Here is a 25,802-nt window from a genome sequence, read left to right on the forward strand (position 1 = left end):
CTTAATATGTTGTAAAATGTGTGTTATATTATGCTATGTTTATTTATGCTGTTTTATTAATTTTTATTGAGTCTGTCTTTGATTTGTTCTTTGTCTTTCTTGATTTGTTTTATGTTGTTCTTGGTTTTGGCACTGAATGTTTGCCACTGTGTTTTTTACTATAAGCCACGCTGAGTCCCCTTGGGGGGATAGGGTGGGTTAATAATAATAATAATAATAATAATAATAATAATAATAATAATAATAATATTATTATTATTATTATTATTTGAAACACAACAAGATGAGTCCACAGCAGACACTCTGCTGGCTGTTGTATTGGATCGCATGTCAGACACTTCCCAAGTGTCTAGGAGTGTGTGATGTATCGGCAAATTATTATTATTATTATTAGAAAATCCCACAATATCTACTTTGAACTGGGTTAGCTGAGTCCACACTTCCATATATTCCAGTTCAAAGCAGATACTGTGGGTTTTTATTTATCTGTGTGGAAGTGGCCTAACTCATGTCCTAGAGGTTATCTACATGGGTAAAAAAATCCAGTTCATATTCAGTGCTAGCATAACACACAACGGTCTTGAATATTCAAATCTAATTAATGTTTGTTGTTTTTTCATCCCTGAGGGCTTGAGTCAAAGTTTAAAACATTGACTGTTTGTTCTGCACTTTTCTGGAAAACCTGGATTATTTTGTTTGTGCCTACAGTGTGAGTGTGCTTCAGTGTTGAGCCTTGGGGGTGAAGTCTTGGGTGGGTAGATTTTGTGTGTGTGTGTATATCTGTCAGGAGCAACTTGAGAAACTACACATATAGGTGAAATTTCTCCTCACCCCTTGGGTTGTTTTCACAATGAAATGCTACTTATTTATGTTTTTTGATCAAAGGAAACAGACCTAGATTGAATATTTGATGTATACTCCATGCCTGCTTTTCTTTCTCCTTTCTCTTCACCGCTTGCAAGCCATTTTTACAGCCTCCACCTTTTGTTGGAGCATTCAAAGAAATCAGTGTGTGTGTGTGTGTGTCAATTGTAAACTAAGGTGCATGAAGCTAATTGGTCAGGCAATGCACGGGATAATGGCTGAGCCTGGGACTTTTGGATGCCGTTGCATTTTTGTTCAGTCTCAAACTATGCACGTGCAGAGAGAAGTAGAGAGAATCAGAGGGAGACAGACTGATTTGCTTCTTGGCCGCTGAAAGATGGTCTCATATGGACAAAGAAAGAAAAATTTAAATCTCTCTAAAAGGACATTTAGTGAGTTGATGCAACTGATGATATTGTACACATGTTGTTCTGATTTAAGAAGAGTAAACTACTTGTTTTTCACTGTTCACCTGCGTGGCATATTTTCTTTCTCTGGCAAGTCAATGTGTGGCCTGATCCAACGTAAACTACATGTGCTTTATTTTACATTCTGCCACACCTTTTGCTACTGCTTCACATTATTTCTAATCCATATTGTTGTTCTTGACTTCTGCTGCTTATGATGAGTGTAGATAGGAATGGGCAAACTTCAGTCTTGAGGGTGTTTTGGACTTTTTAACTCCCAGAAATCCCAGCCAGTTTACCGGTTGTTAGGAATTGTGGGAGTTGAAGTCCAAAACACCTGGAGGGCTGAAGTTTGCCCATGTCTGGTGTTGATAAATGGCACCTACTTATACTCTGCTGCTCCATTCTATTCCATAGGTCAAAATCTGGAACATTCCTCAGCACTTACTCACCCAAAGTATCACTGAGCCACAGAAGGAGCTTTTCGGTCATACGCGAAGAGTGGGGCTCATTGAGTGGCACCCCATTGCAAGTAATATCCTTTTCAGCACTGGATATGATTACAAAGTGAGTTTATGGGGGCTTCGTGTTAAATCTGTATTTCTTGTTCGTTTTCATGTGGGTGATAGTTGACATCTGATGCCTATACAGTGATTATGAGAGGTAGTGGAAGGATTTTGTCTCGTCGTGTCTCCTTTTGTTACAATTCACTGTTGTCAGAATCTCATTTAATGTTGTAAATTTTGAATGTGATCAGGTGCGAGATGCGCTATGCATACTAAACCAAAGAAACATATTGCTTGGAGAAAAACGGCCACAACCTTTATTTGGTTACAGTAGGAATTAAGGGTTGTGGTCACTGACCGCAGCAGTAGAGGCCTGGGACCCCCAACCACCCACATGAATCCGCTGATGGCTGCTCGGAGCTCACTCCAACATGGATAATGTCTTATTACACTAAAGCTGAAAGAGTAGGTGAAGAGTCTGAATCCCATCTGAAATCCTGTGACTGCCTCCTGCAGAATCCTGGGACTTGTAGTTTAGTGAGACCCAGAACCTTTCTGGCTGAGACTTTTAAAGGCCCTTCCCCTGAACTACAAGCCCTAGGATTCTGCAGGAGGCAGCCATGGGATTTTAGATGGGAGGCAGACTCTTTGCTTACTGTTTAAACTCTAGTGTGATACTGGGGCCTTCCACACAGCTATATACAGTTGGGGGGGGGGGGAGAGTATTTAGTCAGATACTAATTGTACAAGTTCTCCCACTTAAAAAGATGAGAGAGGCCTGTAATTGACATCATAAGTACACCTCAACTATGAGAGACAACATGAGAAAACACATCCAGAAAATCACATTGTCTGATTTTTAACTAATTTATTTGCAAATTATGGAGGAAAATAAATATTTGGTCACCTACAATCAAGGAACATTTCTGGGTCTCACAGACCTGTAACTTCTTCTTGAAGAGGCTCCTCTGTCCTGCACTCATTACCTGTAGTAATGGCACCGATTTGAACTTGTTATCAGTATAAAAGACACCTGTCCACAACCTCAAGCAGTCACACCCCAAACTCCACTATGGTGAAGGCCAAAGAGCTGTCGAAGGACACCAGAAACAAAATTGTCTCCATGCACCAGACTGGGAAGACTGAATCTGCAATAGGCAAGCAGCTTGGTGTGAAGAAATCAACTGTGGGAGCAATAATTAGAAAATGGAAGTGATACAAGACCACTAATAATCTACCTCGATCTGGGGCTCCACGCAAGATCTTACCCCGTCGGGTCAAAATGATCACAAGAACTGTGAGCAAAAATCCCAGAATCACATGGGAGAACCTAGTGAATGATCTGCAGAAATCTGGGACCAACATAACAAAGGCTGCCATCAGTAACACACTATGTCGCCAGGGACTGAGATCCTGCAGTGCCAGATGTGTCCCCCAGCTTAAGCCAGTACGTGTCCAGGGCTGACTGAAGTTTGCTAGAGAGCATTTGGATGATCCAGAAGAGTATTGGCAGAACGTCATATGGTCAGATGAAACCAAAGTAGAACTGTTTGGCAGAAACACAACTTGTCATGTTTGGAGGAGAAAGAATGCTGAGTTGCATCCAAAGAACACCGTACCTACTGTGAAGCATGGGGGTGCAACATCATGCTTTGGGGCTGTTTTTCTGCAAAGGGACCAAGGCGACTGATCCCTATACGTGAAAGAATGAATGGGGCCATGTCTCATGAAATTTTGAGTGCAAACCTCTTTCCATCAGCAAGGACACTGAAGATGAAACATGGCTGGGTCTTTCAGCATGACAATAATCCCAAGCACACCATCAGGGCAACGAAGGAGTGGCTTCATAAGAAGCATTTCAATGTCATGGAGTGGCCTAGCCAGTCTCCAGATCTCAACTCTATAGAAAACCTCTGACTAAATACTCCCCCCTCCCCACTGTAACCCAGAATATCAAGGCAGAAAATCCCACAATATCTGCTTTCAACTGGGTTATCTGAGTCCACAGTGCCATATATTCAAGTTCAAAGTAGATAATGTGGGATTATTTTTAGTTGTGTGGAAGGGGCCTCCGGCTATAAATACCCAACCATTTGACCAGATTGGAAACCTCCATCCGTCCAGATGGTGGGGCCCACTAGCAGGCATCTGCCCTTTCATTGGCTATTCACTCAACCAACCCAAACCTGACAGGAAGATGAAAAAATGGTGGATTCTGTCACGACAGACGAATCTAAACACCATGCTCTGTGCCCACCATGGCATGCAACCTCAAATGCTTAAGTAAGTTGGGCATCACATTAATTGAAGGCACATGTAGCCAGGATCCTTCTCCTTCTGACCACTAGGCAACATTGCAAGGTGGTGGGCTTCTACTAATAGAGTGATGAGTGTGCATGTAGATAAAGAACATAAAGCTGTTGTCACAATGATTCCCTTCTGGAGAGCAGTGTAAATATCATTAAAAAAGTCACAAGTTTATAACCATAAATACTTTAGAGAAGACTTCTCCTTGAGGGCTTAGATTCCATACTCTCTTATAAGTAGAAGTTTATAAATCCAAAAATTTATGAAAAGATAATTCTCTCATGAAGTCTTCTCTAAAGTATTTATGGTTATAAACTTGTAACTTTTTTTGAATGTTCTTTACACGGCTCTCCAGAAGGGAATCATTGTGACAAGACTGTGTTTACAACAGCTTTATGTCCTATATATATAGAGAGAGAGAGAGAGAAAGAAAGAGAGAGAGAGCGCTATGTACATATACTAGGAGAACTGTTGTACATGCAAACCCTACAATAATGGACCAGTGTAGTAGTCTGACAAAAGTAATGACTGTAAGCTTTAAATTTGTAATGAAAGTGTAAGAGGTATGAGGACACCACTGGGCACAGTCCCTGCATGGTTCTCTTGTCTTTTGTCTCTACTGCATGGTTCTCTACTACCTATGGGCAGATAGCTTGAGAAGCATTCATGCCTATTCACTTTCTGCCTCAGATCATGATCTGGAACCTTGACACCAAAGAGTCCGTCATTCAGGCCCCAGTGAAGACAATCAGCTTCCACACGGATGTGGTCCTCTCTATGTCATTCAACACGGATGGCAGCCTCTTGGCCACAGCCTGCAGGGATCGGAAAATACGGATCATCGATCCACGCGAGGGAACCCTCCTGCAGGTAGGCCTGGTGGCTGAGATGGACTGGCTCGGAGCGCAAGGAAGCTGCTTGCTATGTGGCCAGGATGGATGTCAGGGATGACGTTTTCTCCTATATGCAGGAGATCATGAAGCAACTGCATGGTCAGAATATCTGATCCAAGAGTTAGACAATATTTGAGAATGCCAACCACACATAGGCTTGTTCCTGTTTTAGTATCAACCCTAGAGTTGTGCTAAGGTTTACCATCAGTCTTGTTGAGTTGCCTGCAATAATTGTATTAGACATATGTTTTTAAATATCTTTATTTATTTCTTATTGTGAATTTGTTTTTATAGGTTATTGTTTTACATATGCATATTGGTTTGCATGGCATATAACAGTAGTTCTCAACCTGTGGGTCCCCAGGTGTTTCGGCCTACAACTCCCAGAAATCCCAGCCAGTTTATCAGCTGTTAGGATTTCTGGGAGTTGAAGACCAAAACATCTGGGGACCCAGAAGTTGAGAACCACTGGTATATAATTGTGCAAGCCGCCTTGAGTCCCTTTTAGGGAGAAAAGAGGGATATAAATACAGATTTTTATTGTTATTATTACTACTACTACTACTACTACTACTACTAGAGGAGCCCCTGGTAGTGCAGTGTGTTAAAGCGCTGAGCTGCTGAACTTGCTGACTGAAAGGTTGCAGGTTTGAATCCGGGGAGCGGCATGAGCTCCTGTTAGCCCCAGCTTCTGCCAACCTACATGCAAATATGAGTAGATCAATAGGTACCGTTCTGGCAAGAAGGTAACAGCGCTCCATGAAGTCATGCTATCCACATGACTTTTGAGGTGTCTACGGACTATGCTGGCTCTCCGGCTTAAAAATGGAGATGAGCATCAACCCACAGAGTTGGGCACGACTGGACTTAATGTCAGGGAAAACCTTTACCTTTTACTAGAGCAGATAGAAAGAAATGATGCAGGAAATGCATTACCTCTTCAGACAGCAGTGCATAATCTGCAGCCGTGCGAGGACTGTTTATTGCCCCCCAACTAATTCCAGAAACCCAGAAAAAGCAACTAGTTCCTACTACTGGCAAAAAGGATCTGTCCCTAGTATTAGGTGGTGGTGGGAAGTAGTAGGCATTTCAGTAGTTTTTAAAACCTGCATTGACCCTTCAGCCAGCAGCACTAGACAAGAGTGCATAATTGTGTGAAACCTGCAAATCCTGGTTTATGCTCTCTGGTGTCCAGGTGGCAGCTGCTTCCCTTGTGAATGTGCATTGTTCTCATCACAATTGCCACAGCGTGATCTCTATTTCACGCTGCTTTTCCTAAAACCCAGGAGGCCTCTGGGGGTGGGGTGGGGTGCGGATTAAGGATCGCAGAGAAGACTGAATGAAGCATTATTAGCTGCTTTATGATGTTTAAAAAAATGAGGAAAAGAACTCAGTGTTGGAGATTTTCCCAAGTAGCCTTGAGAGATGTCCAAGTGGGAGCCAGAGGTGTCCTTACCTGCAGAGTTCCAGTTCCAAGATTCCTTTGGAGAGATCTCCAACCAGAAAGCCAATATTATGTGTGCCTTCTCCTTTCCTCTCTTGCTGGAATATTGCCCCAAATGAATATTTGAGAGTGCACTCGCTGTGGTATCCTCACCTAATATGCTATTCTGCTCTTTATTTTGGTATGAATTTCCATGTCTCACCAGACAAAATAAAAACTCAGATATATTTGAGGTTTACAGTGGTCAACCTGGTGGCACAGCGCGTTAAACCGCTGAGCTGCATGAACTTGCGGACTGAAAGGTCAGCGGTTCGAATCTGGAGAGCAGGGTGAGCTCCTGCTGTTAGGCCCAGCTTCTGCTAACCTAGCAGTTTGAAAACATGCAAATGTGAGTAGATCAATAGGTACCACTACTGCAGGAAGGTAATGGTGCTTCATGCAGTCATGCCGACCACATGACCTCAGAGGCGTTTATGGACAACGCCGGCTCTTCAGCTTAGAAATGGAGATGAGCATCCCTTAGTGTCATGCTGAGGAGTGTGAGGTAAACCTCAGTGTGAGAAAAGCCTTGTGAGAAAGCTGCAGTGTGAAGGCTGCTGCATGTAAAACTACTATGTATTTGTTTATTTGTGTTATGGAAACCTAGTTCTTGTAAATAGTGCAACCATATGATTTTACTACAAAAGCATCCTATGGAAGAGATAACTTTGATCTGTGTGTTTTTGTTCTTTCTATTACTTTTGGGTACTGGTGCTGGGTCACACTGCAGCAAATAAGTTACTCTGCTATACATTCACGGGTAGGGTCTTTTGTTAATAAGTCCACTTGACATGGCTTATTTGAATGGAAAGGAGGCATACAAGGGGATCCATGAGTCAGGCAGTCCTTTGCATTCATTTCTACCTCAGATGGTTCACTGCATTTGCATCCTCAGCACCTTGATGGTCTTACCTTAAGTGATCTGGAATCGTGTAAAAAGTGGACTGCTGAGCAGGCAGATTTGAAAGTGAATTGTGACAATGGAGAAGGTATTCAGAACTTGTTAACATTTCAAAATGGCTAGACAGAATTCATGGAAAGAACTGTGTGCTGGTGCACTTGATTGCCTGTTAATAACACACCGTGTATTCTTACAGGAAGCAAACAACAAGTCTCACAGAGTGAATAAAGTTTTGTTTCTAGGAAACATGAAAAAAGTGCTCTCCACGGGGACATCCAAGTGGAATAACAGGCAGATTACAATATGGGATCAGGTGAGTTGCTCCACTGGCTGCCCATCTGCTACCGAGCACAATTCGAAGTGCTGGCTTCAGCCTATAAAGCCCTCAATTATTCTGGCCCAGCTTACCTGTCCCAATACATCTCACTCTCAGAGGTTAAGATCATCTGGAGAGGCCCTCTCTCGGCCCCACCTCTTTCGCAGGCACGACTGGTGGGGACAAGAGACAAGCCTTCTCAGTGGTGGCCCCATGGCTATGGAACTCCCATCAAAATCAGGTCAGCTCCCTCTCTCCTGACCTTCAGAAAGCATGTAAAAACAGGGTTTGGGAGCTAGCCTTTGGCCAATAGTGCAGTGCAATAAGTTATGGTGGAAAATGTGCAATGACAACTGCAACAACTTTTTGACTATGCTCTCAGATTGCATGGTTTTAATAATGTGTTCTAATCTTTATGTAATTTTAAATTCATGTTTTAATGTATATGTTTATTTTATGCCTGTTGTGTATATGGCATTGAATTGTAGCCTTTGTAAGACCGCTCTGAGTCCAGGGTTGAGAAGGGTGGGGTATAAATAAATAGATAAATAAATAGATAAATAAATATAAAAACCAGATTTCAGTAGGTAACAAGCAATAGCTGCTGAAATCATTCTATGCAAACAGGAGCCTCACCAGATTACACTCTACTTAAAATGGCCGAAGATGGCTGTGAACATGGTGAAATCTCATAAACTGTCCCTATTTGATGGGGACTGTCCCACGTAAACCTCTGTCACCCTACTTTTTCATCTGCTTTGTAAATGTCCCAGTTCCTCTTTCCTGTCATTTTTCTCCTTTTTGTCCTCTTCCTTTAATGGCTGCAAACCGAGCTCAAAGTATAAAAGTAGTTTGTATTCAGTTAACGTATCAAGAAAAGGAAGCGAAGGAATCTAGCCCTTCCCAGTAGACCCAGGCAAAAGCAGACCGCTGCAATATTTTTCTGTAATAGGTTTTTCCACAATACATATGTCCAAGCAACACTTTATCACATGTATGGTAGCAGATGCAGATGGAAAACTAGGGATTCATAAGGGGTTCTCCCAACTCTGGAAATGGGGAGATATGAAATGCTAGGAGGTGGATGGTTTGATCAGAAGGGAAGATGGCAATAGAAAGTAGGACTAAGCCTATTTGGAATCCTTTCACTTTACTTACAGAATGCTGCAATTCCGTTTTATAACTTCCTTTGTTCCATCCTATGGGATTCTGGGATTTGCAGTTTGCAGAGGGCTGTTTAGAATCCTCAGCCAGATCTCGAATGCCCCACCAAACTACAAATCCCAGGACTCCATAGGATGGAACCATGACTAATCAGAGCACTGTAATTGTGTCGTGTGTAAAGGCTCGTTGTGGAGATCATCAACCTAATTGTGGATAGCTTGGAGCCACACATTGGGTCCACCAAACTGGAGAAGTACCACACAAGGGACCAGTTTGATGACCTTTTCTGCTGGCGATTTGGCACACCATTCCCTCAGTTGTATAACCTCACAGCTTTGCTTGTCTGCTTGTTTGATGCTCAGTGCCTCTTTCTTGTGCTGCCTGTGGTTTTGTGATCTTTTCTTTCCTCCAAGGTGTCCTTTCCATTTTGGCTTGCTTGTTGAGTCATTCCGGCATGTTACAAAACATTTTGAGGCTTATTTTTAGAGCCTGGGCTCAGTTCACAGACTACCCTTCCATCCAGTTGGGTCTCACTGTTATGTCTTCTGACTTACTTACTTACTTACTTACTTAGGCGATCCCTCGTTGGACGAGTAAGATGGTCTTCCATCATGGGTTTCCTTGTGGGTCCGCATGTGGCTGTGGAGCCCTATTCTTGCTCTGCATCTTCTTCCGCAGTGAGGGCATTGGTTTCCAGGTGGAAGGCGGTCCCGGTCGGGGTTGGCTTGACGCGCCTTCCTCCTGGCACGTTTCTCTCTTTCACCCTCCACTCGTGCCTCCTCGAATTCTGCAGTACTGCTGGTCACAGCTGACCTCCAGCTGGAGCGCTCAAGGGCCAGGGCCTCCCAGTTCTCAGTGTCTATGCCAGAGTTTTTTCTTCTGACTTAACACTGGGTCATTGAACACCTTCAAAACTCTCCCCTTCCTCATAACTGCGCCTTACAAGTTTTAGGCAAGCTTGATTATGATTACTGTACCTGATGCTCTGCAGAATTATAGCAGGTTGACACCACATTAACCACCACGACTCTATGGTATTGAACTCTAAGATTTGTAGTTTCCTGAGCTATTTATTCTCTGTCAGTGGACTCGTGTGCCATGAGAGGAGTCACAGATTGATGGCTTTTGTTGTCCTCAACTTACAGCTACAGTGAATTTTTGTCTTATTATTTTTCATGCAGGATGACCTCTCTGTGCCTTTACTTGAGGAGGATGTGGATGGCTCATCGGGTCTCTTGTTTCCTTTCTATGACTCAGACACTGGCATGTTTTATGTCCTGGGCAAGGTGAGTTCTTTTTTTTATTCCAGTGGAAAAGTCTAAATTGGGTGGGCTGCATCCAGAGATTGGAGTTATTTAGTTACCCTTTTGCCTCACACCTGCCATATCTCAACCCATTCTCCCAAGTGGAAAAAAGACCTAAAAGACATGGACAATTAGACCCACAGCAGATCAATATTTGGTTCCAATAACAACTCTTCACTCCCTCAGGAAACTAGTAGACTTCCTTCTGACTAGAATTCCTAATACTTCAAACAGTCCTTCCCTTTGGATCTGTTTATATCTCTATACCAGCTGTTCTTCACTAATAGCTAGCTATCTTCTCTAACTAACCACTTCTCTAACTTCTCCTAACTCTCTCCCAAAACTTAACTCTCTTCTTCAACACACAGACCATGACTAAACTGTCAGATTTTTAAAACACACTTCTAAAGACAATTTTTCCCGTGCACTCTACCCACTTTCTCCCAGGCAATCACAAAGGTTCTCCACATTTCCCTCCAGGCTGCTCCTAAGCTCCGCCTCCTCTAGGAAATGACTAACCTAAGATGGATGCCTCCATGCACCATCCCACAAAATGGCTGCCAAAATACTTGGGCCTACTTCCTGAGCTTTTTCTTGGCCTACAGGTAGGCAATTCATCACACTAAGCAAGTGAGGTTATATATCTGCAGAATGTTCAGAATGGGAGAAAGCTGCAAGGATGGGCTTGCAGCTTCAAAGCTTGGTTGCGGCCTGCCTTTGGGAATTGTTTGTTGGGAGGTGTTTGAATTGCCTTGCAGGCTTTGAAGCTTCAAGGCTATTCAATGCTAATCAAGGTGGCCAATTGCAACATTTACACTTGCCTCAAACAGACAGGAGTTCTTTCTCCCATTATTCCACAGAGATATAAACCCCACTTGCCTAGTTTCCAACAGATCTCACAACCTCTGAGGATGCCTGCCATAGATGTTGGTGAAACATCAGTAGAGAATGCTTGTGGAACATGGCCATACAGCCCGGAAAACTCATAACAACCCAATATTAATAATACAGTGGAGTCTCGCTTATCCAATATAAATGGGCTGGCAGAACACTGGATAAGTGAAAATGTTGGATAAAAGGAGGGATTAAGGAAAATCCTATTAAACGTCAAATTACGTTACGATTTTACAAATTAAGCACCAAAACATCATGTTTTACAACAAATTGACAGAAAATGCAGTTCAATACGCAGTAACGTTATGTAGTAATTACTGTATTTATGATTTCCTGTCGTAGTCACTGTGAATCGTACATTTGGTATCCCTGCGCTTGCGCAATACAACTTTTCGGAACCTTCTAGAAAGAAAAAGAAACTTTCAGCCCTCAGCTAGGCCCGCCCCCCCTCCTCCCGAGTATATATAGCCCGAAGGCGGGACTAGCCGTCAGTTCTCTTAATCCGCTTGTGACAGCTTTGAGAACCTTCTGTGACATTGCGATTCTCCATCTACTTGACTTTGACTTTGATTTTGGACTTTGGACTTTGGACTTCTATTTTGACGATTCTTCTGCTTAGCCCTCTTGCTTGACGTTAGATTGGACTGATTATAAGGTACTCGACCCGGATTGAAATTGACTAACCTCTGCAGTAGCTTCCCGCTATGGCTACTACTTCTTTTAAAAAGTGCATTAAGTGCCCGAATATCCTGCCGGACACTGATGGGCACACGTTGTGCCTCACTTGCTTGGGGGAGGCCCACCTAACCCAATCTTGTGCCATTTGCCTCTCCTTTACGCCTCAAACGAGGAAAAATAGAGTGTCCAGGCTTCGGGCCGCACTCTACGAGAGGGCCCTCATGCCTCCCGCCGCCCCAACGCAGACCGCGGAGCGGCCAGACTTACCGTTTCTGTCCTCCTCCTCCGGGCCGGCCAAGAAGAAGGCCAAGAGGCCTAAGTCTGCAGGGCCAAAAGATGGCGGCCAGGCGCCCTCACAGAGGAAAACTGTGGAGGAAAGAGCGGGAAGACCGCTTGAGGCCCACCGCGCCATGGCGCCTTCGCCGGTCCCGGAGACTCCAGCCGATGCGGTGCGCCCCCTGCAGGCAGCCGAAATACCTCGGGTGACGCTCTCGACGTCGACCCCGCTGCCTGCGCATGCGCCCGCTGCCGCGCCGGCCTCTTTGACTCCACCTTCTGCAATGGGGCCGATGCTCTCGCCCCCACCGCTGAGCCGGGCCCGGGAGTCCGCGCTACCGCCGATATCGGCGGCGACGGCCGAGGCGCCCATGCTCCTGTCCCCGCTGCCGATCCTGCTCCAGGATGGAGCCCTAGCGACCCCGCCTCCTTCGGGCTCGAGGGAGGCTGCTGAAGGGACCTCCAGTTGCGGCCAACCAGCGGCCGAGGGCGCCCCTGGAGGAGAGATTCCCGGGACTGAAGGGGCTTCTGATGCGCCGGTATCGGCGATGCCGGCCCAACCTTGGCAGCGACCCCCCTCGCGCCGCCATAGCGCGAGGCCCAGGAGATCGAGGTCCCCATCCAGGGGAAGCACGAGATCGCGCCGGCGCAGGCGTCGATCGGCCTCCAGGCGATCCCGTTCGTCCTCCACCTCATCCTCTTCGTCCTCCTCCTCTTCGTCAGCGTACTCAAGACGGCGCAGGCGGTCCCGAGCCTCCAGGCGTTCTCGCTGGCATCGCTCCTCCATGGCTCCGCCTCCCTGCCCAGGCTTTTGGCAGATGGGCCCTTCAGGCCAGATGGTATTTGTGCAGGCCCCTCCTCCTGCCATGCCCATACCAACGCTCCCGGTGGCGACGACGTCCAGGGCACCACCCCCACAAGTTGCTTGCCCTCCGATGCCCAGTGAGCTGCCCTCCACTTCCTCTCAGCATGGTCCTGATAGGGCCCCTCCGTGCACAGCCTCCTCCGCACTGAACTCTATTGACATGAACTTACATGGTGCGTCCTGTGGGGCAACATTGTCCCAGTCAACAGTGGCCTTACCTGCTTGTGTACCAAGCGAATTGTCCGGCAATGCCGTCACCACCCTGGCCACCCCTCAGGTCAACCTGCAAGGTGATTCTACTCCCATGCGACCGGCTTTGTTACCTGAAGGCCCTGATCACAGGGGGGCTGACATGGACGGTTCTGACTCTGATCAGGAACCTGTTGACGTTGCCAACCAGGGGGAGGGAGAAAATGCCTCTTTTATTCACCCTGCGGATGTCAATAAATTTGCTGCACTCATTGATAGAATGATCAAAGCCTTAAACATTCCTGCCCCCAAACCTCCAGAACACGTGGAGGATCCGATGTTTCCGTCGGAGGAGCAGGTCGTAACCCCTGCATCCCCTCTGCCTGTGCTTCCCTACCTCTTAAAATTGGCAAGGGTCTCCGACATGTCCCCCTCTCTCGTCCCAGCTATTCCTCGGCGGCTGGACTTGCTATATAGAATTGATGTGGCGTCAGCCAGATGGGTCTCGGCTCCTCCCAGACCGAATACGGTGGTCGCCGAGGTAGCAAAGACCAAGAGGCCCAAAAATTCACTTACCGCCCCCCCGGATAGGGAGGGTAAGAAAATTGATGCTCTAGGAAGAAAGGCACACCTTGCGGCTGGGTTGTTCACCCGGATGGCACACTATGCCACTTATGCTAGTGGCTATCAAACATTCCTGTGGGGAAAGATGTTGGAATACATTGAGCTATTACCGGCCGATCAGCAGCGCTTTCCTAGAGCCATACAGGGGGAAGCACTTGTGTTGTCAAAAATGCAAAAGGACGCAGCCAAGCATATGGCCGAGGCTGCAGGCAACCTATATTCCACAGCGACCTCACTGAGAAGACACGCGTGGCTGCGTGCGTCTAACTTGTCTGAGGAGGGGAAGGCCCTCGCAGAGGACCTTCCCTTCCATGAGGACGGCCTTTTCAATCCGCAAACGGATGACAGGCTAAAACAAAAACAAGACGTGAGACAAGCTGCAGGGAAATTCGGATATGCTTGGCAGCCCTACCCCCAGCAACGCCAGAGATGGAGCTTACCTTCTCCTGGGTTCCGTAGGGGTTATGGAAATTCTTATGGTAATTCCTTTAGGGGCAGGAACACCAACAACTCTTCCCGGTTTCAGGGTGGTCGTCGACCCCCCTATTTCCCTAGATCTCGCAACCAGGGGTTCGGAAATAAGTCTAAGACCCAACAGGGACCCAAGAAGCGTCTTTGATGCAGAGGCTCCTGTGACCACTCTAGGGGAGGGTGACCAAAGTTCGCCTGTTGCGATTAACCTCACCCCTGTTGTTCAAAATCCCCTACCCGCTGCTCCTCTAGTGTTTGGTGATAGATTGTTTCCATTCCGCCAGTCGTGGTCTGACATCACCACGGATGGCTGGGTGCTCTCTATTGTTACTCATGGTTATGAAATTGAGTTCTCTGACTCGCCCAGAGTGGGTCATACCCGATGCACGTTGCCATCGGGTCCCTTGCTACAAGAGGTACAAATGTTACTGGAAAAAGGGGCTATTTCCCCTCTGGATCCTTCTGTTTTCAAATACTGTTTCTTTTCCCGTTATTTCCTGGTTTCTAAACGCGGAGGTGGGCTGCGACCCATCCTTGACTTGAGACACCTCAATAAACATATTCGGCCAAAAAAGTTTAGAATGGTCACTCTTGCCTCCATTTTACCTTTGTTGTCTAAAGGGGTGTGGTTTGCTACCGTCGACTTAAAAGACGCGTACTTCCACATATCAATTGCACACCACCACCGGAGATTCCTTGCCTTTATGGTGGGAGATAAGGCCTACTGTTTTAATGTTCTCCCCTTTGGGTTGTCAACAGCCCCCCGAGTGTTCACGAAGTGTATGTCGGTGGTGGCCGCATACCTGCGTACAAGGGGCATCACGGTGTACCCTTACATTGACGACTGGCTGATTGTGTCGAGGTCAAGAGACCAACTTCAATCCCAAATCTCTTGTGTTCTATCTCTTCTCCAGTCTCTCGGCCTGGTGGTCAACCTCGACAAGTCATCTCTGTGCCCCTCCCAGCGGATCAGCTTCATCGGTGCCGTGCTGGATTCGGTCTCCCAGAGGGCCTTCCTCCCACCAGATCGCTTCGCCAACCTGAGGGAGCTGGTGTTCCAGGTCATGCAATCCCCATCGGTGTCAGCCAAACAAATTCAGATACTGTTGGGACATATGGCCTCCACCACGTCTGTCACCCCGTATGCCAGACTACGCATGCGGCCCCTCCAGTCTTGGTTTGTCTCAACGTTCAACCCGCTTGTGGACAACCCTTCCATGCGACTCACGTTGCCAGTAGCTGTTCGTCAATCCCTTTCTTGCTGGCAGGATGCGCTGTGGGTGTGTGCGGGGCTTCCATTTCATCCGCCCCGCCCCACTCGAGTCATTACTACGGATTCGTCCCTCAGGGGTTGGGGTGCCCACTCCGAGGGTCTCATCGCTCAAGGCGTATGGGAAGGAGAAGAAAACGCTCTTCACATAAACATGTTAGAACTCCTCGCGGTAGAAAGGGCGCTACTCTCCTTCGAAAGAGTCGTAAGGGGTCAGATAGTACAAATTCTCACCGACAACACCACGGTGATGTACTATCTCAACAAGCAGGGGGGCACCCACTCCCTCCCCTTGTTGAATCTAACAATCCGGATTTGGGATTGGTGCCTGGATCGGGGAGTGCACCTCTTAGTAACGCACCTTCCGGGGGAACAGAACATGCTGGCAGACACACTCAGCCGGAGTCCTCTGACACACCACGAGTGGTCTCTTCATTACGGAGAGGCCCGGAGGCTCTTTCTGGCATGGGGCACACCGGAGGTGGACCTGTTTGCGACCCAGGCCAATTCGAAATGCGACCTGTTCTGCGCTCGGACTCAGGCCTCATTAGAGACGGGATGTCTGGGGGATGCCTTCCTTCTAGACTGGTCGATTCGGCCTCTATATGCGTTTCCTCCCTTCCCCCTCCTTCTGAGGGTAGTGGCCAAGATCCAAAGGGAAAACGCGCGGTGCATTTTAATAACCCCGTGGTGGCCTCGCCAACCATGGTTCTCCCCACTCCACCAGATGGCGAGAGGGATATTCTTCCGTTTTCCCGACAGGATCGACCTTCTAACTTCGCAGGGCGACCAGGTCCTGTATCCGGAGGTGGACAGGCTAAAGCTCACAGCGTGGAGGATTCTTCCGCTCCACTAACTTCATTTGAGACATTGTCTTCTCCAGTGCTAGCAATCATTGACGCTGCACATAGGCCATCAACAAAACGCTCCTATGTCTACAAATGGGCAAAATTTAGTTCGTTTGTCCGTTCGAAGGGACTTGACCCCGTGACTGTTCAGACTTCTGTTGTTTTGGATTTTTTGGTGTCCCTAGCGGACTCGGGGTTATCTCATTCTTCGTTAAAATGTTACCTGGCGGCGATTTCCTGGTTTAGGAGGAAATCGGGTTTGCCGTCTTGTTTTATGGACCCACTGGTCAGGACCTTTTTGAGGGGATTTGCTAACATTAGGCCTGCGGTGGCCCCGATCGCTCCTTCTTGGAGTTTGGAACTGGTGTTGAATTGCCTGTCCAAACCTCCTTTTGAACCATTGGCTAGGGTCGACCTCTCCTTTTTGTCATGGAAGACAGCCTTTTTGGTGGCGATTACATCTGCCAGACGCTCCAGCGAGCTATGTGCGCTACGAGTAGACCCACCCTATCTTAAGTTTCATGGAGATAGGGTGGTCTTACGTACAGATGTGGGGTTTCTCCCTAAGGTGGCTACTCGTTTTCACATATCTCAAGAACTAGTACTTCCGGGGTTCTTCCAAAACCCAACTACGCCTGTAGAGCGTGCTCTGCATTTGATTGACGTACGCAGAGCTCTCGCTTTTTATGTGGATAGGACAGCTCCGCTGCGAAAGACTCCTAGACTGTTCATAAAATATCGTAGTGATGCCATTGGTCTTCCTTTGTCTTCCCAGAGGTTTTCTTCCTGGATAGTTTCTGTTATTCGTTTATGTTACCGCCTGGCTGGCAAAGATCTGCCGTTGCAGATACGGGGTCACTCCACCAGGGCTGTGGCAACGTCGACAGCCTTTTTACGGGGAGTTTCCTTAGAGGCCATTTGCCGGGCTGCTGTTTGGTCGTCCCCTCTGACCTTTGTGTCACATTATAAGGTGGACGCTGTCTCCCAAAGGGACATGGAATTTGGTAGAGCGGTGTTGTCTTCGGCGGTGGCATGATCCCGCCTGCCAAGATGGATGCTCGCTAATCTACCAAATGTACGATTCACAGTGACTACGACAGGAAATTATAAGTTGCTTACCTGTAACTGTAGTTTCCTGAGTAGTCACCTGTGAATTCGTACATACCCGCCCTTCCTCCCCTCGAGTATCATGCCACGCCGTTTAGCTGTTTTTTGCGGCTAAGAGAACTGACGGCTAGTCCCGCCTTCGGGCTATATATACTCGGGAGGAGGGGGGGCGGGCCTAGCTGAGGGCTGAAAGTTTCTTTTTCTTTCTAGAAGGTTCCGAAAAGTTGTATTGCGCAAGCGCAGGGATACCAAATGTACGAATTCACAGGTGACTACTCAGGAAACTACAGTTACAGGTAAGCAACTTATAAATTTAGCACCAAAACATCGCAATGTTTTGAAACATCTGTGGATCTGGGCAGGAGGCAGACTGAGTTGGATAATACAGAATGTTGGATGAGCAAATGTTGGATTAGTGAGACTCCACCTTAATTTTATTTTTTACCCACCTCTCCTTGTGTCTTGAGGCAGATCTCACTACGGTCAAAACACACAAACATTGTAAAAATTATATAAACACAAATATTAAAATGTAGTTCTATAAAATACACATTTTAAAACATATTTCTATGAAATGCATGTTAAATACACAGGACAAAAATTAAAACATAGGACATGAGTTTAAAATGCATGCTTAAAACTGGCTGGGTATTGCTGGACTGCAACTTCCTTCAGCCCTACTCCGCATTGCTGGGAGTAGCAATTCATAAGCATTTGGAGGGCCACAGTGTTTACCCAGCCCTGCTTCTGGAAAGACTGGATTGACAAGCATGACACTTGGTAGAAAGAGAAAACACAAAACAGTGTTTCCTATTAAGCCTAGCTCAGATAGGAGCTCAGTGTGATATGGGAGTTACGCTGTATTTTGACATTTTTGGTTTTTACTTGATGCAGCCATAAGGGGTCAGAATTGGAGTGGAGCAGTAGTAAATGGCTGGAATAATTCAACATATCTTCATGCACAGTTTCCCTGAACAGTGCTTGCTTTTTCCTGTGAAGGAATAAGGCATCCCCATTCAAGGAGAAAAGCATCTTGGCTGAGAGTGTCGTTTCTAATGAGGGGAGATCTAAGCCCTCCTGAGCCCCACTTTAAAACAGTGGTTCCCACAGGAGCGGCACTCAGGGAGCATGCAACTCCAGTTGCGTCAGCTCCACTGGCTGCTTCTGCTACTGAGCACAATTCAAAGTGCTGGCCTTTGCCTGTAAAACCCTAAACGGTTCTGGCCCTACTTACCTGTCCAACATAGCTATATAAAATCTCCCCTTATGAACCCTCCAGGACTTTAAGATCGTCTGGGGAGGCCCTGCTCTCGGTCCTGCCTTCGTCACAAGTACGGCTGGTGGGGACGAGAGACAGGGCCTTCTCAGTGGTGGCCCCTCGGCCATGGAAACACCCTACGGATATCAGATCGGCCCCCTCCCTTTTAACATTTCGAAAGAGAGTCAAGACTTCCAAATACAGTGTAATAGACATAGGAAAATGGAATGGTGGAATGATGTGATTGGAGACGCTAATGTTCATGTTTTTATTGATTTTGTTATGGTTTTATTATCTGATTGTTTTTATTGTATTGAAATTGTATTTTATGGTCTTGGTACCAATTGTAAACCGCCCCGAGTCACCTGCGGGCTGAGAGGGACGGTATCTAAATATAGTAAATAAATAAATAAATGAATAAATTATTTGGGCCTCCAGGTGTTTTGGACTTCAGCTCCCACAGTTCCTAACAGCTGGTAAACTGACTGGGATGTCTGGGAGTGTGGTGGAGGCTCCTTCTTTGGAAGCTTTTAAACAGAGACTGGATGGCCATCTGTTTTGGCCATCCAAAACAGATGACCTGGATGGCCATCTAAACAGAGGCTGGATGGCCATCAGGGGTGCTTTGAATGCAATATTCCTACTTCTTGGCAGGGGTTGGACTGGATGGCCCATGAGGTCTCTTCCAACTCTATGATTTTATGAGCTACTAGTTTAAAAAATGACATAGCCATATAAAATCCATATTATCTTCTTTGAACTGGATTATATGGCAGTGTAGACTCATATAATCCAATTATAACTGGATTATAATGTCCCTTTGACATTAAAGCTTAGTCTGTACCCCAAGATTGAGGCCCCTTCTACACTGCTATATAATCCAGATTATCAAAGCAGATAATCCACATTATCTGCTTTGAACTGGATTATATGAGTCTACATTGCCATATAATCCAGTCCAAAGCAGATAATCTGGATTATCTGCTTTGATAATCAGGATTATATAGCAGTGTAGAAGGGGCCTCAATCTTGGCGTACAGACTTAGCTTTAATGTGAAAGGGAGAGGCTCTGAATCTGTCTTTCTCATTTCTTTAGAGAGAACACATTTGCTTCTTACCTGGGAGCCATAAAATAGTACTCATGTTGGTGAGAGGAGTCAGGTGTCTTGTTTTCAGCACCTCTTGGACATCATTTGTCTTGTACATCATTTGCAGGGAGACGGGAATATTAAGTACTATGAGATAAGTCCAGAGAAGCCATACCTCCATTACCTGATGGAATACCGCTCCCCTTTGCCCCAGAAAGGAATCGGTGAGTACGCAGCGGTTTCCTTGCTTGTTATATGTCTTTGGTGGTGATAAGAAAGATGGCTGTGGACGGCTGATGGGACAAGGGAGGGACATCTGGTCCTGGGCAGATAACAGCCCTCTGCCTGGTTTCCCTCCCCTCAGTGTTGTCACAGCTATACAGCCTGGCCTTTCTTTTTCGTCTTCTCCTTTGCCACTGAAAATACTGATTAAACAGCCTTATCCAAGCTGGTGCTGTTCATACTTCTTTGTTTATTTGTTTACTTTATTTATATTCAAATGTATGGTTGCTCCTGACACGATAGATAAATACATAAATAAATATCACTTGATGATCCCACACAGGGTAGAAACTGAAAATGGAAATGCTTCAGGGAGGAGGAAATTACCTATAGAGAGAAATTGTGTTTCTCTCTTGGTTGGAGAAGGAGAATAGGAAGCGACCATAGAAGTGGAGAGGTGGGAAGAAGGCAGTTGCCGTTGGTTATTTTTTCCCCTCCCAGCCTTCCTGGCCCTTTTCAGAAGTGCAGGAACAGCAACTGTCTTCCCCAACTCCATGTGACAACCGAACATACAGTCTAACCCTATCCCAATCCCTTTCCTGGTCCTCAGGTGTCATGCCAAAGAGGGGTCTGAACGTCTCATCTTGCGAGATCTTCCGATTCTATAAACTGATACCAGTCAAAAGCCTGATTGAGCCAGTTTCTATGATTGTGCCTCGGCGAGTAAGTGGATGCGTCCATTGGGGGAGAGGTGGTTTTTGAGCAGGGTGGGGCTTCTGTGGAGGCTGGTGGTTCACAATCGATAAGCCTGTTTTGTCGTCTCTTTGCAGTCTGAATCGTACCAGGAAGACATCTATCCACTGACAGTTGGAGTCCAGCCAGCGCTGACTGCACAAGAGTGGCTAAGTGGTACTAATAAAGGTCAGCAGCACTAATATCTGAAGGGTCGGAATCAGAACAATTGCCTCAGCTGTCTAGTTTCTCTACCATATTATATTAACCACAGAATTACACATCCAGGATACAAACCACTGTATGAAAAATAAAATTAGGGCCCATACTGCTAGTAATACAGTAGACTCCCGTAACAATTTTATTTATTTATTTATTTAAAACTTTTATATCCCGATCTTCTCTACTTCCGTGGAGGGACTCAGACCGGCTAACAGCAGAAATTCAATGCTCAAATACATCTAAAACATCATAAAATCATAGTAAGTTAAAAATACAGACAGAATAAATACATATAAGCCAAATCACCAAGATAGAGTCAAGTTCACCTCAGTCCGCAAATGTGGTCAGTAACTATTAAGTTATTGCTGGACTCAAAAGGAGTCAATACCTGCTTTCATCTGACAAAATGTTCTCTCTAGGATTTTTCTATTTCCCCAGGTGATTCTATGATTAACTTTTTTTGGAAGTTACTATTGAGTGTACCTGAGATCCTAGCAATTTCCTGGAGAGGATACTCCTCTAGGAATTTTCTAGGCCTTCCAGGATGACTCTTTGGTAATTACCGATGGAAGTCATTCGTTTCAATGGCATTTGCTATTATCCATGGTTTCCTGTTTCCACAGTAAGTTCAAGAATGCATCCCTGCTGATCCTGGGGTCTTACCGTAATGCAGTGATTCCCAACCTTTGGCCTTCCAGGTGTTTTGGACTTCAGCTCCCACAATTCCTAACAGCTGGTAAGATGGCTAGGATTTCTGGGAATTGAAGTCCAAAACACTTGGAGGACCTATGGTTGGGAATCACTGCCATAATGTATAATGGTTCAGCTAAGAGACTACTTCCAAGAGATGAGCTTTCCTTATTTCTGTTTTCTTGGGATTAGAGTCCATGGTGAAGAACGTGCCACACCTAGACCTATGGTGACACAGGAAAGTCAGATGATTTTGGACTAGCCTACAACCTGGAGTTTTTATGCAGGCGAAATGGCCTCTGAGCTCTGTGGAAGAAAGGCAGGACACAAGTATGGGTACGACATAATGAGGAAGGGAAATAGAAAACCTTTACCTCAGATCCTCAGTTGGTAGACTGCCGCTACCTTCTGACACTGAGTAGTTTACTTCTCCCATCATTTGGTTAGTGGAAGAGCCTTTTTAGCTCTTGTCTAGAAAAAGCTGGAATATACAATGCATAACACTATGGGCCCTGTATTGTCGAAGGCATTCATGGTCAGAATCACTGGGTTGTTGTAGGTTTTTTCGGGCTATATGGCCATGTTCTAGAGGCATTCTCTCCTGACGTTTTGCCTGCATCTATGGCAAGCATCCTCAGAGGACCTCACTACCTCTGAGGATGGTTGCCATAGGTGCAGGCGAAACGTCAGGAGAGAATGCCTCTAGAACATGGCCATATAGTCTGAAAAAACCTACAACAACCCACTATGGGCCCTTCCAGATAGGTCCTATATATCCCAGGATCTGATCACAGGTTTTCTGCTTTAAACTGGGTTATATGAGTCCGCATTGGCAGATAATCTGGGATAAACAGAAAACTTGGAATAATATCTTTGGCTATAGGGCCTGTGTGGAAGGGCCCTGAGTAACACGATTTTTGTTCCTGGGTTATAAATGTAATTTCTTAATTGGGTTTATCATAAAAACATGGAAAGAGTGTGTTAACTGCAAAATCTTTGTTTTTCCGGGACATCCTGCAGCACATTTTGCTATAGTTTTTCAATACGTATCTCATAGAGTCTCGACCAATTCAACATAGTTTGTGGCAGCCACAAAAATGTAGCTTCTGGAATATAACAATGACCTTCAAAGTAAGTACAGGTCAATTAAACAGGAAATAACATTTTCAAACCAGAAACAGATTTTTTTTAAAAAAATTGTTACATAGTGCAATAAGAGAGATTATGCAAAATTACCTCATTCAAGTAATAGATGCAAGTGTTGGGGGCCAGTTTTACTTTGGACCCAATATTAATTTATTGGAATTTAATTTCAGAATTTTTTGTTGCATTTGGTGGTTTTTTTTTAGTGTATTAGTCCTATATATAAGCTTCAATTCTATATATTAGAATGATTTAGACTTCTTATTTTTTTGTAAAGGGATGTCATTCCTTACCTTGGCTATTATGTCTTTATAAGTATTTCGATTGCACTTGAATCCTCTGTGTCACCCGTGTAAAAGGCTTCTTTCTTTGCTTTCAGGTCCTGTTTTGATGTCTCTCAGGCCAGGCTCTGTAATCTTGAACTCTTTGCCACCCTTACCTGAGAAGGAGCCCTCTTTGGAAGAAACAGAATCTGTCCGAATAGCTGACACTCCTGGAAAATCGAGCAGAATCCAAGAGAAGTGGGGTTGTAGGACAGCAGAAAAAAGAGGAAAGGAAGACAGGCCAGTGGGGTTGTCTAATGGCTTCGACATTTTTGAGTGTCCCCCACCCAAAACAGAAAATGAGGTATGGTGTTGTGACAGAGATAAGACACATTAATGAACTTGAGGGTTTGTTACATGTAAAAAATTTAATGGGATTATTTTTTATTCACTGAATATATGAAGAATTTCCAGAACATAATATAAAGGTTTCCCCTTGACATTAAGTCTAGTCATGTCCGTTCATTAATATTTAAATCACCCACAAATGAATAATAAAAAAGTAAACATTTCCCCTGACATTAAGTCTAGTCGTGTTCAACTCTGGGGGGTGGTGCTCATCTCAATTTCTAAGCTGAAAAGCCGGTATTGTCCGTAGACACCTCCAAGGTTTTGTGGACAGCATGACTGTGGAGCGCTGTTACCTTCTCGCCAGAGCAGTACCTATTGATCCACTCAAATTTGCATTTTTTTGAACTGCTAGGTTGACAGGAGCTGGGTCTAACAACAGGAGCTCACCCTGTCTGCCAACTTTCCAGTCAGCAAGTTCTGCAGCTTAGCAGTTTAACCTGTTGCGCCACCGTGGCCCCTCCCAGAACATACCATACATTTTCCCATTCTCTAGTGGCATCCTCTCCTTTCTTTTTTTGCTCCCAATTCAATTTTTTGTATCCTTTTTTGTTGTCTCTTTGTTTTTCTTCCCTTTCATACAGTTTCAAACAGGCATTACATAGTTATCGCAGTGGACAGATAGAAACATTGACATGTGATATCTCTGCTTTCCAGCTGCTGCAAATGTTTTACCGTCAGCAGGAAGAAATCCGGAGGCTCCGTGAACTGCTGATCCAACGGGACGTCCAGATGAAACAACTGGAGCTGGAGATTAAAAACTTTCGCATGGATTCGGGCCGGGTTTGATTGGATGTGGCTTGGCTGCCTTTTACAGGCAGCTCCGCTCTAGGACAATGTTTGCCCCAAAGTACCTTGGTGAGGAAATGATGGATTGGAAAAAAGACTTGTGATTCACTGGCAAATCATTGCCTGCCTTGCGTGCCCAATTCCCAGAAGCTGGAGACCACTGGGGCTCTTAACTAGTGCTTTGTTTACTGGTCACCTTCCTTCCTCATCTCAAAGTGGTGCCAGATTCATTCTGAATTGGAGAATCTCAAGGGGAAGACGAAGGCCAGTGGCCTCCTTGTACCTGTGTGGCCTGGTGCTTGAAGTGCTGGGCATCTCTCAAGTTGCAGCCCTGGTGCCCAGCCGTGGTTGGCAGCACAGTTGTCTGGGTTTGCGAGGCTGCCTTCTCTACTGCAGGATGGATACAAGGCCACTAGGAGCAGCTCAGGACTCTTTCTTGTTCCCTTCCAAACTCTGGTGGCAAAACTGAATGTTTTTGCCTTGGGTTGTGTTTCCTGTTGGCTGGAGCAGTGTATGTGGGATGTGTCAAGTCATCGCCTTCGTTTCAAAGGTTTTCCTTTTTTGGGGGAGCATAGTTGGGTCTGAGAGATGAGGAGCAAATCAGAGTTTGTATTTAGAGAAGTCAGGAATCTGTACGTAGACACCTGAAGTCAAAAGACAGGATTCTGGAATGAGTGCTCACCTGTTGAGCATTCAGAATGGGATGATAGCTTAGTTCTGAGAAGTGGAGCAGCTTGGGAACTAAAGAGAAATCGGTAGCTCTAGTCAATACACTTCACCTGTAAAAGTTGCTAGGGATCACTTCATGCCTTAAAGCAGTCCTCCAAGATGGCTTCCTTCCAACTGTCTCAAACTTTGTCTTCTGGGTTGCTGCTTCTCTGTCTCTCCAAAGGTTCTACTAGAACTAGTATGGGGGACATTGCAGGACAGAGTCCAGCAAAAAAGCTAATGCCAGCTTTCAGGTAATCTTGATCATTCTCCGTCCTTCCGTGTTTTGCCAGGTTCACAGCCATCAATTCTGTGCTGCTTGCTTTCTACCGCTGTAAGATCGCACTCCATTTTATTCAAATTGATTTACATCTTCTGCTTTGAGTTTGCACTAAATCCTTTTTATCCTAGCCTCCCCAGTTCTTCCTTTGCCTTCTCCTTTTCCTGCTTGACTATGCAAAGCACTGCCATCCAAACAGTTGTCCTTGGCTAATCTCAGGGTCGATCATCTCAGATGATAGTGGAGTCCTGGGGAAAATGGGAGAAATAATAATAATAATAATAATAATAATAATAATAATAATAATAATAATAATGAAGAATTGAAGAGAAACAATTGGAAAAGCTGACACAATATGAGGATTTAAAATCGAACTGCAAAGACTCTGGCACAAGCCAGTCAAGGTGGTCCCAGTGGTGATTGACACACTGGGTGCAGTGCCTAAAGACCTTGGCCTGCACTTAAACACAATCGGCGCTGACAAAATCATCATCTGCCAGCTACCTTACTGGGATCTGCGTGCATTATTCGCTGATACATCACACAGTCCTAGACACTTAGGAAGTATCCAACGTGTGATCCAATACAACAGCCAGCAGAGTGATTTTGTCTCCTGTGGACTCATCTTGTTG

General features: G+C 45.5%; 1 protein-coding gene across 2 annotated transcripts in view; it reads left to right on the forward strand.

Annotated features, from left to right (window-relative positions):
• Positions 1-25,537, forward strand: part of CORO2A (coronin 2A) — an 85,401-nt gene extending 59,864 nt beyond the window's left edge. The window contains exons 4-12 of one of the 2 annotated variants that reach the window (XM_060763780.2): positions 1,689-1,838; positions 4,775-4,954; positions 7,558-7,674; positions 10,023-10,127; positions 19,841-19,937; positions 20,546-20,658; positions 20,766-20,856; positions 23,102-23,349; positions 24,051-25,536. In XM_060763780.2, coding sequence (XP_060619763.2) covers positions 1,689-1,838; positions 4,775-4,954; positions 7,558-7,674; positions 10,023-10,127; positions 19,841-19,937; positions 20,546-20,658; positions 20,766-20,856; positions 23,102-23,349; positions 24,051-24,182 — 1,233 coding nt within the window. In that variant the 3' untranslated portion in view covers positions 24,183-25,536. Of the gene's footprint in view, positions 1-1,688; positions 1,839-4,774; positions 4,955-7,557; positions 7,675-10,022; positions 10,128-19,840; positions 19,938-20,545; positions 20,659-20,765; positions 20,857-23,101; positions 23,350-24,050 lie in introns of both variants that reach the window. The other variant, XM_060763781.2, reaches the window with a different exon arrangement.
• Positions 25,538-25,802: the final 265 nt, after the last annotated feature.

The sequence above is a fragment of the Anolis sagrei genome, chromosome 2 (genome assembly GCF_037176765.1).
Source record: "Anolis sagrei isolate rAnoSag1 chromosome 2, rAnoSag1.mat, whole genome shotgun sequence".
Classification (NCBI taxonomy): Eukaryota; Metazoa; Chordata; class Lepidosauria; order Squamata; family Dactyloidae; genus Anolis; species Anolis sagrei.